This window comes from Phymastichus coffea, unplaced genomic scaffold (assembly GCF_024137745.1).
Source record: "Phymastichus coffea isolate CEN01 unplaced genomic scaffold, Cenicafe_Pcof_1.1 PCOF00050, whole genome shotgun sequence".
In the NCBI taxonomy this organism is placed as follows: Eukaryota; Metazoa; Arthropoda; class Insecta; order Hymenoptera; family Eulophidae; genus Phymastichus; species Phymastichus coffea.
The window spans coordinates 1,001,162-1,014,588 of NW_026706861.1; the positions used below are offsets into that span (position 1 = coordinate 1,001,162).

Sequence of the window (13,427 nt, forward strand, 5' to 3'; positions counted from 1 at the left end):
ACTAACAGCATTCGGTATAAAATTGCAAGTAAATCAATTATTAATAAATTAAAAATTAATTAAAAAATATAAAACCATAATTAAAGGTTCGCGGCCAGCATTTTAATCAGCCACTGCAGTAGACATGTCCTCTCCATGAATAAGCTCCATCGTAATGAATAGTAATTGAAGAAAAAACCTACCTACTTGATCTGTTTCTTATCAAGTTATGTAGGTTCAATATTGCTACTGCAATGTATATTTGCTCTTAATCTTATTGACCATCACCATCGCGCTTTTTCTCTCTATTTATTTCTCACTGCTCACTCCCTCAGCCTCTGCCGCATAGCTTCTTCTACCTTAAATAGCTGTAGGTTTCATCCTGAAATGCCAATATGCTAAAATTCAAATATACCATCTATCGCATAGAATAGGAATACACGCATACTGCTTCAACTAGTGGCAGTGAACCTTTAATCATAGACCAAACCGATTTTGCATTTTTAATTCGATGAATAATTTATCTTCTTGCAATTTTTACTGGATACCGTTAATTTATCTTATTAACTAACAATTGGCTTATTTATAAATTTTTTTAATATTCTAGCCCGGTTAAACTTAGATGCTGAGTTCAACACTTAAAACTTCATTAGGTTTTTTAAATAATAATTTATAGACGAACAAACAAATGTTATTAACAAAATTTATTGTTTACATAACGAACTATCGAATGGTATAATTACTTTTTCAAATAACTTAGAAAAAATTTAGTTACCTGCTTATAAAATTACCGATTAAATAAAAGTTTTTCCAGGTTTTGTCCTTAAACAAATAAATTAGTTAACTTTAAACTTTTACAGGACATCCATCTTTTATGAATAAAAAGCCGTAAAGTGACGCTTTTTTGAAAATTGTCTTGGAAATCAAGATAAAAAATGAAAACTGCAAGTAAAGTTTTAATTTTTATCTTAATTTCCAAGACAATTAAAAAAATAGCTATTTAGGGCTCTTTGTTTATGTACGATGAATATTCTTAAAAAAGTTCCAAGTTGATTAGATTATTTGTTTAAAAACTTTTTTACTCAATCGGTAATGCCGTCAGAGCGTTCCTAAGCTGAGCTATCATTTTGTTTCCCCGTATGATGGCGCTATTGTACACCTTTAGAACTTGGATTTAATTACTGATATTTTAAAACGAGTGTAAATGCTTTTACAGAGTGAAAGTAAATAATTACTCATCACAATCTTTAAAATAAAATTATTTTGTATTTGAAATTATTTTTCTGATGTATATTGTATATTTGTTAATAAGTTCATTAGGGTATAAGAGAATATAGACAAATTTAAAAATCTACAATTTTTTATTTCGAATTACATAAGTATATTCAAAATACAAAGAAAGAAATTAAGTGTTTTTTTTCTGTGATTGCATAAATATAAAAAAAGGAGTCGATATAACGATGTATCATGGTAATGAATAGTAAACAAACACATATTGAGATAAAACTTAATATTTCCTAAAATGTCATTACACATTCATAAAAAAGACAAAAATCACAATAAAGTGCTTAAATATCGTTAAAGGAAAACAATTTACCCTACGCTAACGTCATGTATGTGTATTTAATGCTAGTAAAAAAAAAAGAGTCGAACGAGGCAAACGAGATACAACATTGGAAATACTTAAAAAATCATATTTACAACGCCGATTATGAAGAGACGATAATGTGATTTAAGTATCCTTAAACGAGAGGATAACTGGCCGACGAAGCAATGCCACAGTGGTTCTCCTTGTTTCGAGCCATCTTGATATATCCTTTGTCACCCCAACCTGGCCCCCAACTATTCTTCACGAGCCAATAGTCCTGGCCAATTTCATCCGTGCCATAGCCGACTATAAGAACTCCGTGGTCAAGTTCAGTCGACGAACATTCAGGTTCTAAATATACACCTAGACCAGAAAAAAAATTGAATTAAAGTAATACCTTATCAAGTATAGCAAAATTTTCATGTAAAAATGTACGGTATAATTTACCAGATTGATAGAGTTGGAAGCTCTGGTGAGAAGCATCAATGGCAACAGAAATTGGACCAATGGTGGCAACAGCTGCCTTGAGTTTTTCTTCATCTCCCTCTGGAATATCGACGAAACCAACGTCATCGGCACCGCTGTTTCTTGGGTTATAACGACACACGTCATCCTCGGCCTCATAGGGGTAAGTGTTCTCGGTATCGATACCCTTGTTGTCTTTGATATATCTGAAGGCATTATCCATGAGACCACCATTGCAACCATTGTTACCGTATTTACCCGAACAGTCAATAAGATTCTGTTCACTCAAGGATACCAATTTGCCTGTTTGTCTAAAGTGCTGTCCTTCCAGTGCACCAGTCTGTAAAAATCAAATATCAAGCAATTTAGACTTTTTATAAGTGAATACCTACAGAAGCAGTGATAAATCTAAAGTACATACTGCTGAAAAAGACCAGCATGAACCACAGTGTCCTTGGTCCTTAACTTCTGTAACAGCTCTTTCTTGCCTCCAGTCTACACTCTTTGGCAGTTCAACATGAGCTGGGGCAATGAATTTAGCTCCTACTGGTTTTTGATAACTTTGGAGCATACCTGGCTTAGTCTTGTTAAATCCATTCATGGTATGTACAAATTCATGATGAAGCTTCAATAATAATTTTATATCAGTAACATTAATTATTTGATTGAAATTATTAAAAATTATTTGAATCATTCGAGGTCTTACCATATCAGCATATTTGTTCATTCCCAATTTAAATGGTATCAGACCCTGCTCATACTTGGAATTGTGCTTTGCAATATGATGTTTATTTTCCATGAAGATCTTCATTCTGAACTTTTCTTCAATCTCATTTTGGTAGATTTTTTTATGTTGTACCTGAAAAATATTTAAAAAAATGAATTGACAAGTGAAGAAAATTATATTTTATAACTATTATTAAATGAGAAATGATGTTAACTACCTTGAAATTAGTCCATTCTGCTGATATCAGATCATTGATAGATACAGCCTGAGTGACAGCAACCAAGGCCACAAGTAAAACTACTAATATCTTCATGATAAAAGATTTTATCTGAAAATAAGTTGTTGATATCCATTGCAGATTTTATTTTATTTTATTTTATTTTACATTTTTAGCAGAACAAAGATATTATTTAAGGAAATCAAATATTTCAATACAATAGGCATTTGCAACTTATTTTAGTGTTAATCATCAGTGTTTAAAAAAGTTATAAATGAGCAATACAAGCAATCAACCACTATCCAAAAGCAATTGTAAAATACTTATTGCTCATGTATTTTATTCTTTTATTTTATATTACTGCCTGTTTATATATAACAAACTGCTTTAAAAAAATGTTCACTACGTATTTAAAACAAATTTTATTCTTTAAACTCATTGCAGTATTATAAATAGCATTTAACATTAATTAAAATTTTTTATTGAAGAAATATTCTAGAATTTTATTTTTTGGGATACAAAAATTCATATGACCAATAATTTTAACAGTAAAAATATAATCTTATATCATTAATGTTTAAATCGTAATTATATAAACAAGTTGCATTTATTGAAAAAATTGTATAACTAATCACTATAAGACATTTCCAAGATTGATCAGTATTTAGTTTTTTTTACTTTGATAATTTAACAAAATTGAACGTTAACGTAAATGTTTCAAATTAAATTCAATCCACATAAACCCTAAACTCGACACGCAAAATATTCAATACACACTCGATCAGACAATAATCACAATGTTTTGAAAATTGTCGCAAGTCAAAATAAAATATTCTACCGACAATTTAATAAGAAAAAAATAAAGATTGTTTCAATCATAACGACCTAGATAAAACGGCGTAGCGATAGTGGCAAAAAGTCAGCAGATAAAGCAAGAAAATAAACTATCTGCGATAACGTACAAAAGAAGAACGTTATACGACGCTAAAATATTCTGTAGTATCTAGCATCCTCAAGTAACATTTCCGTGAGAAGTGCGTCTCAAGCGCAACATTTTTCTTTGTGGTGACTCTTTGTTCCCGTGACGCTGGTATTTTCAAATATACATACATATATAACAGCGTACATGTACATTACAAACCAAGTCATAGAATTTCACCTCTGTATGTTGATATTCGTCAAAACAGACCGTTCAATCGATATTTTTTGCAAGAAACGAGTTTATTAGATATGACGCTTGCCAAATATCAAAGTAAAGTTGTAATTATTGCGTTAGACGACGCCAAAGGCAAAAAGGAATATAAAAAAGTTTCAAACTATGGCAACGAACTACAGCAGTCGGATGGCCCTTTGTAAGGTCGACACTACTACATAGCCTAACAAGAATAAAGAAATTCAGTTCATTCTCTTGTTCTTTGTAGAGTGTCGCGACGACTTTTATAACCTTTCCTAAATCGCGTAATTTACTTGGTGGAAATCATCTGACATGCAATTACAAACGTATATGTACGGGTGAGAAATGAGACGAGAAAGGATAATTGCAATGATGTTTCAACTTACCTAACGTAAATCCAACAAGACACACAAACGTAAGAAAAAAAACAGTGAACGTTCGAAGTCGCCCTTGCAACTGCTATGGAACGTTGGACGAGGCAATCTCTTTATGTGTTTACTTGCTCGCGTGGGGCTCTCCCACCAGATGTACAGCCACTACACGTGACTCACTCTCATTTGTGACTATGCGATGAAGCAATTCACTGATCCCTTGTCTACGCATTTGTCTGCGTATGTTTCAAAGTGGACCGATGCATCTTCTCTGCTGCTGAATTTGGTTTGTAGTAATGGGTGCATGAATGTATATTTTAGAGCAAAGCCATTAATTCTTTGCATCGTGTACGCCGCTCCCCAACCCGCGCATCTTAGCGCATAACCGATAAGCTCAAGTTTTTGTTTATAATTTGATCGATTACTTATGATTTTTACTGGAAATGTACGTCAAAGTTTTGCGATTAGTTTATTGAATATTTATTGTCAATTTATTTATGTTTTTTATTACAATTGCTCGTCAATTCGCACTCCAAATGAATTACTTTTTAACAACGCACTCCATAAGAGCTCATGTATAAGAGGTGAACTTTGTGATCAATTATTTTTAAAATTTCAGCGGAAAAAATATTTAAAAAATGTATGTGAATGTTTGTTGCCTTAATTATAACCTATCGAAAATCTGAGCAGTTCTCTTAACTTTCGATTAATCATCGAACATCCTTAAATCGTTTATATGAAGATTTCCATTCTTAAATCGAATATATTGCTGAACGGAATTTTAACAATTCCATGGCGGACAATTTGATATTATTTAATTATTTTAATATTTGCTCTTAAATTATGAAGCAGAATTATTTCAACTTTGCTTCCAAATCTTGGGGTAAAATATTTGTTTAAGCTTGTGAAATATCATAGATATGGAGAGTATTGCTCCATTTCGCATATTTATGATGAAATAATCTCCAGCAGTTTGAGAATTATCGTTGTTTACATGTTCAGAATTAACTGAAATAGTACTGAAAAAATTACTACGATGTATATTTGTTTTGAAAAGATATTTTGCTTCTTTGCTTCGTTTACAAAATAAATTTTTTCAATCTATGTTTATATTGTTTTTTTCTTTTCTTTTAAGCATTTTTCTGCGCGTACAGACTTCGTCAATTCGTTGTTATATGTGGCATAACTGTTACGACATTTTTCTCTTCAAAGCTTAACAGCATTCATAGACATCCTCTTATCCATCCGTACGTAAAAGAGAGTTGTTCACTCATTTCATCCATCCACCCATTCCATCTATACATTTATTCCATCCATTTCATCCATTTCATCCATTTCATCTATTTCATCCATTTTATTCATTCGATCCATTCATAAAGAGAGTTAAAACTATACTAGAACTTAAGTGGGAGAGGAAATTGAGTAGTTTATTATTCGAATTACGATTAGCTGTTGGAAATCGAGCATTTACAGCAACAAAAAGTTTTTTACATTATTGGTCAACTAATATCGGATCATATTATCGTATGCGAAACATTAAATTGCACGCACGTGGCACATTTCTAGTTCCTTTATCCCCTTATAAAACGTAAAAAAATTATAAAAAATTAATGTATACCATGTCGAAAAATTTTATTCGCGATATGATTAGCTGAGATATGGTTACATTATGTACTGTAATGACGTGATTATTTCTTAGAAAATCATTCATTTGATGCAAACTTGTAAAATAATAATCATTTGCGATATAGTATTATAATCGTCTAAAAATGGTTATATCCAAATTTAGACATGAGAAATGCGTCTCGCAAAAGGTTTTCTAACGAAGGATTTCAAGTGATCATGTGTTTTCTAAAAAAGAACAACGTGCAATGTTTGTCGTGGACTAGCCATGTTTATTTTGAACTGAAAATAGATAGTTCAAGTAAAGCTGTATGTATGGATGTTATTTATCTCTTGTTTATATATATATATATATATATATATATATATATATATATATATATATATATATATATATATTGTTTATTACATTTATTCACCTAGAAAATGTATACAGATGATTTTTTAACGTATACTACTACGTATCCTACATTTATTAGAAAATTTATAATGAATTCTTCTAAGAAGATTGTACCTTAAGTCTGAAATGTGGGGATCTCCTAAACACAGCATTCTACTTCCCATACCGCCATTTTACAATTTTACATTTTACATCGAACAACTGGCATGCCGACAATTGTGCATAGTTTTAAGATACATATAAATTATTGTGTATATAATATAGCGCGAATAAGCAAAAATAAATTCTTACGATATTTTATTGTGCACAATAATTTGTGCATTTAATAAAACCGTGTAAAAATGTTCGCACGCCGGGCAATTCCATTGGTTGTCAAAGAAATTAGCAAAATTTACGATTAATTCGTTAATTTTTGTGCAACTACTTGAGTCATAAAACATTGTGATGTATCACCCAAAATAAATAAATTAATCATTCAATTTATACTTATAAGCGTGATACCTGTCACATCATGCGCGGGAATAAATCGGAAGAAACGTTCAATAAATGTTGACTAAATATACTACAGATATTTTGATATAAGTGGAAGTAAATCGGTTAATCAGGAGATTTTTTATAGCGCTACGAAAAAAAATTAATAAACTATTAATCTCTAGCTTGTAATATCTTTCTAAATATAGTCAATTTTCCTCCCGTTATATTCAAATATTTACGAAATCATTATCTTACAAAGACCGGAAACTTTAAGAAAACTCGTATAAGAGCAAGCAAAGCGCTTCTGAGTTCGTCTAGTGTTCCTAAGTGAATCAATTTATTTTCAACTAACAACCGATATAAACATATCCATTTCAAAATTGTTATTCAGGAACGAAGAATGAAATAAAATATGAAGATCTTTACAATATTTCGTCAAGTGATTATTTGGATTTCCATAAAAAAGTTATAAATAATGTGGTTTTTATGCTTTCAATCGTGATGACGTGAATATTTCTATAAAATAATTTGATTTGCGCGAGATTATAAAAATTGTAATCAATTTTTATACGATATTGTGATTGTCTAAAAATCGTCGTTTGAATTTATCAAACATATTCGCTCAAAAGTCTATTTTATCTGGCACATTACACTCACAAGCTTAAAAGTACATAACCAAATATGACAAGAATATATGTTCCTATATAAAATATTTGGGAATGTAATCGGAGGATGCTAGATAAATGACAAGAGACACGAATATTTTACACTAATATTTATTACACTAATATTTATTTCACTATGTTGGTAATTGTAAAGATATCGCGCGAATAAACTGACAGCGTGCTTAGGGTGATTAACAGTTGATTCTCCACAAATACACGCAAAAGTGATTTACAATAAACGTATTTGAATTCTTACTCAATTCCAAAAAGGAAATAGTCGACTTAAATATATACCACTTAACTGCTTGAATATCACAACAATACCATTCTTTACATTCAAATTTCATTTTAATAACACCAAGTGAAATAAGCATCGCGCGATCTTATATGACTGGATTACCCGTTGCTAAACAAGAGGATAACTGGCATCAGTAGCGATACCGCAATGGTTATTCTTGTTACGTGATATCTTAAAGTAACCATTCTCTCCCCAACTATGTCCCCAACTGTTCTTTACCAGCCAGTAATTTATTCCGTTTTCAGTGGTACCATAGCCAACTATGAGGACCGCATGATCAAGGTCTTGGTTCTGACATTTTGGCTCGTAATAGATCCCTGTGGATAAACATTATTTACAACTTCGGCTACTTGTAATTTTCAATGCGAGAACCTGTCACAGCTCACCAGATCTGTAGTTTTGGAAGCTAAAGTGAGATGCATCCATAGCGACGGCAATCGGGCCAATAGTGGCAACAGCCTCCATGAGCTGTTGTTCGTCCCCAGTGCGAATGCCCACGAAACCGACATCCTCGGCGCCGCTGTTGCGTGGGTCGTAACGGCAATATTTTTCACTAGCTTCGTAAGGGTATGTCTTCTCGGTATCGATACCTTTATTGTCCTTGATGTAGTTGAAGGCATGTTGCATGAAACCACCGACGCAACCATAGTTACCGTAACTACCCGAGCAGTCGAGAAGATTTTGCTCGCTCAAGGATACCAATTTACCGGTCTTGCGGAAGTGTTGGCCTTCCAGTGCACCCGTCTAAAAATATTATGATTGTAGTGATCGAAATTTGCGCGAAAATCGAACCTTGCTAACGATTGGTTATTTACTGCTGAGAATGCCCAGCATGAACCGCAGAACCCTTGATCCATGACATCGGTGACGGCACCTTCCTTTCTCCAGTCTACACTCGCAGGCAGTTGCACGTGTGCTGGCGACGCGAATCGCGCTGCTTTCATCGTTTTGGAACTGTCAGGTATTCCTGATCTCGACTTGTTGAAGCCGTTCATTGTGCGCACGAATTCATGATGTGTCTGTCAAACGAATGACATTGGTTGATCCATATTTCCAAATTGTTTGTTAATTTAGCCTTGGATATTCCATCACTTTTACCATGTCGGAGTATTTGTTAAGTCCTAGTTTGTAGGTGACTAATCCTTGCTCGAACATTGCGTTGTGCTCAGCAATTTTTTGCTTATGTTCCATGAAGATTTTCAATCGCGATTTTTCTTGGATTTCATTCGTGTAGCTCTTTCCATGTTCGGCCTTTAAATAGAAATATTAATAATGCGTTGAATATTTCTAGTGAACTATCATACCTTAAAAGTATTCCATTCCCGAGCCGTAGAATCATAAATTGACACGGCTTGAGCGACGGCTATTAAAGCCACAAGTAACAATACCAATGTCCTCATGATCGAGGATACTACAAAAGAGTTATAATCTCTTCAAAAATTATAAAAGAAAAAAATTATAGTAATATAGTCAAATGTAAGAAAGTACCGAATGTTACGTTTCGGTACTCAAGTTCATACTAATGCAAAGTGCCGCATTGCCTACTCTTTTATAGAGAGACTTCTTATCATCTTGTGACTTGATTATTACGCCTTGCATCTAGTTTTCTATCGAGGAATTTCGGGTGGTGACGTGTTTTCTAAAAGAGGACAACGCGTAATTTTTTACGCTCAATAGCCACGTTCAGTTTCAATTGAAAATGGATCGTTCAAGTGGAGTCATGTATATGGAGTTTTAATAATTTTATTTGCAGATGTATAGGCTTCACAGTTTGATTCATCCTATGCTGCACTCGATTTTACATTTATTTGTCACTTAATACTCGTCGCATTGACTTATTATTTATTCCATTATATAAAATAAACTCGAACTCACGAGACATTATCAATCGATACACTGACCGTTACATTAAATTTATACAAACTATTTTTCAACGCGTATTACTACTCATTCTACAAATAATTTGCACGCGCCCCTTCCGCATCGACATTCATAAATATCACGACTTCTACTTCGTTGAGAAAATCTATTCATATTTAATTTTGAAAGAGGAACTGAGATTGTTAAGGAACTAATCAACTATTGTACATGTGGAAGCTGAATACGGTCTACGTAAATAATAGTACATGTAAGAATAGCAAAAAATTGGAAAATAACTGTAAATTCTTTTCGAAACATTTCTGTAAGCTAGGTATTATACGAAAAATGTTTATTTTGTTATTCTACATCATGTAATCAGTGAGTAGTATTAAGCGTATAAATCCGCGCGTTCTATTATATACAAAACAGACATGTTTTGGATGAAGTAATTGCACTTCCCCGATAATCTTGGAAATTGATTGCGACTCGCTATCAAATAATTTTAATGATTATATATATATGTTAAACTTCAACTGAAATCGTAGAAATTATCTAATAAATGCCTATAAGAAGATTGTACCTGTAGCCTGGAATGTGGGGATCTCATAAACACAGTATTCTACTTCCCATACCCTCATTTTACCATGCGATAATCTTATTTGAAGCATGCCTGAGGTTCTTTATACGAGAATAAATATGCTATCACAATCAAATTATATGATTAATTTGTACAAGTAACCAAAATTCTAATATTTTTGACGCATTTCATAAAGTATAATGAATAAACAGGGGCTAATTATAATAAACAATCAAACCATAAAGTTTTGCATACTGGTTCTTTTGTTACTGGACGTTGTCACATGAGTCGTACTCGTCATATCTCTATACTCTCGACGATGTCTTATCATATTGTGAGTAGTATATAACGGTCATTTATGTCGAAATACCTGTATGCGGCAACCCATCATGTACACGATTATTTTGTATTAAGGTGACCAAAAATTGGGTGAAAATAGATTAGTATGTCTTTACCTATTGTTGACTGCGATGAAATCTGTTTCATCACACGGAACTGTATGGAATAGGTACAAAAAATTACTGCTTTATTAATAATTACAACGACGTTTGGATCTATTCCGAAGAAGGTTAAGACACATTTCAAACATCAATGCGCTACACACACACACACGCGCGCGCGCGCGCACATCCATATTATCTATTTCTTCTTGTTCATAATGCGTAAGCAGAAATTGATTTACATGCTTTTGTAAATACATATGTTTGAGAACAAAATAAAACCTCAAGAATGTACTGGGAATATGTCTGCAATTTTTCGAAGAAAATTACATATTAATATGCGCGGAACTAACAAACCCTCTCATAACCGATTTGTCCCTCGGACAACTGGCGTATAGACAATTGATCATGGTTTTATTGTACATGTAAACTATTGTGCACGGTAATATAACGCGAATCAGCGTGTATCAATTATTATGCTATGTTATTGTGCATAATACTTTTTGTGTACAATCAAATATGTATATTAAAACCGCTTGTCGGACAATTCCATCGGCTGCCAAAGAAATTAGGAACATTTACGATTAATTCGTCAATCTTTGTGCGACAACTTGAAATAAGTTGATCATTCGATTTATACCTATCAGTGTGATACCTTTAACATCATGCGCGTGAATAAATCGAAAGGAATGTCGAACAAATCTTGACTAAACATACAATAAATATTTTTTTATAAGTAGAAGTTGATTGGTTTATTACAGAGAATCTCGGTTAGGCCGATTTCGTCCGTCTGGCTTTCGCAAATGTCCGTGCGCCGCGCCAAGCTGAGAGTGTGTGCGTGTGGTACGCACACTCATGCTTGGTTTCTGTTTATGAGGTGCTGTACAAGGACTGAGTTGACGGCTGGAGCGACAGAGATGGCGCAGAATAAGAAAAGAAAGAGAGAGCGCTTAAATCGCGGGAAATTCGGGAGAGTCTCTGCTAGGCTTTGGGCAGAGGAAGACGCGCGCGCGGATTGAACCGAAGGTCACGGTTTTTCCGGAGTTGGCCCCGCGAACTCGTCGACGTTTTTTTCGTTTTCGGAGACACGCTCGGTGCGCGGACGAGTATTTGAGTGTGAGACTGGGTCGCGCCCAGCCGTGTCCCGAAGGGTACCCGGCACCGGTGCGTGTGGGTAACCGGCGAGGTGCGCGGGTGCGCGCGCGAACAGTTTCGACGTTGCTGCAGCACCAAGCAACCGAGAGGTGTCGGAGACAACAGCAACAACAATCTACAAGCGAGCAACAGAATAAAGCAGCAAGATTGTGGAGCGAACGAGAGGACGAGAAAGAGGAAAACAACGACAACAAACACCAGCGAGACGGTCAGCGAGGAGCACACCAGTGACGTCACACTGCAGAGCGCTCTAGCCGTCAGAGAGGCTGAAAGTCGAGGTCGGAGCCGTGTTTTTCTCTTGTTTCTCTCTGTTTCTTGCATGTTTGGGCGCCAGCTTATGGGTGGTAGCACGACAGATCTGCAGGCTACTCCGTTGATAGATTAACGGCGGAAAGTGTTTTGTCGGGCATTTGTTGTAACATTTAGTTTTAGACAGGGAATCGGCAAGCTGACCAGCCACCGATTCACCTTCGCGTTCGGGTTTCTTATTGTGCCGCTCGTAGTGTATAGGCGTAAGATCGCCGTCTTGAAATCTATTGTTGACAAGTAAAGGATTAATGTGCTAATCCAATGTTGTGTTTATTCACCGTTGTATCACTCCTCATCCCGACTTCGAATCTGTGCGTTTAACGTGTTTATGCTCGACGCGTTATTCAGTCGTGGGAACGTCTTTTGCTTCCCGAATCTCCGAATAAATAATTTGTGCGGACGGCCACGAACTACCCAGACGGGAACGGTCGCTGATTCTCCGTTACAGGTTAATCAGAAGACTTTTAATGGCACTTCTAACAAAAATTAATATCCTATTAACCTCAAACTTGTAATATCTTTATAAATATAGTGAAATTTACTCCCAATATATTCAGATATTTATAAAATTATTATTATCTTCCAAAGTCTAAAAATTTTCGAAAACCCTCGTATAAGAGCGTTATATCGTGCAAAGCGCGGCCGAGTCACTCTAGTATTCCAAAGTGAATCAATTTATTCGTAATGAGCGATATAAACGTACCCATTTCAAAATTATCATTTGCGAACGAAGACTGAAATTAAATATGGAGATCTTAACAATATCTCGTCAAGTGATTATTTGGACTTCCATAAAAAAGTTAGAAATAATGTGGTTTTTAAGCTTTCAATCGTGATGACGTGAATATTTCTATAAGATAAGATGATTTGCGCAAGATTAACAAATTGTAATCAATTTTTATACGATATTGTGATTGTTTAAAAATTGTCGTTTGAATTTATCAAACATATTCGCTCAAAAGTCTATTTTATCTGGCACATTACACTCACAAGATTAAAAGTACAAAACCAAATATGACAAGAATATATGTTCCTATATAAAATATTTAGGAATGCAATCGGATGATGGTAGATGAATGACAAGAGACACGAATATTTTACGCTA

At 34.2% G+C, this 13,427-nt stretch overlaps 1 protein-coding gene across 1 annotated transcript; it reads right to left on the bottom strand.

Moving 5' to 3' along the window:
* Positions 1–1,336: 1,336 nt before the first annotated feature.
* LOC131665424 (uncharacterized) lies at positions 1,337–9,382 on the bottom strand. The gene is given in 10 exon segments (XM_058937300.1): positions 1,337–1,930; positions 2,015–2,372; positions 2,454–2,657; positions 2,739–2,891; positions 2,977–3,087; positions 8,096–8,330; positions 8,361–8,725; positions 8,797–9,000; positions 9,080–9,232; positions 9,286–9,382. Coding segments are annotated over 10 exon segments (2,088 nt in total). The 5' UTR covers position 9,382; the 3' UTR covers positions 1,337–1,721.
* Between the last annotated feature and the right edge of the window lie 4,045 nt (positions 9,383–13,427).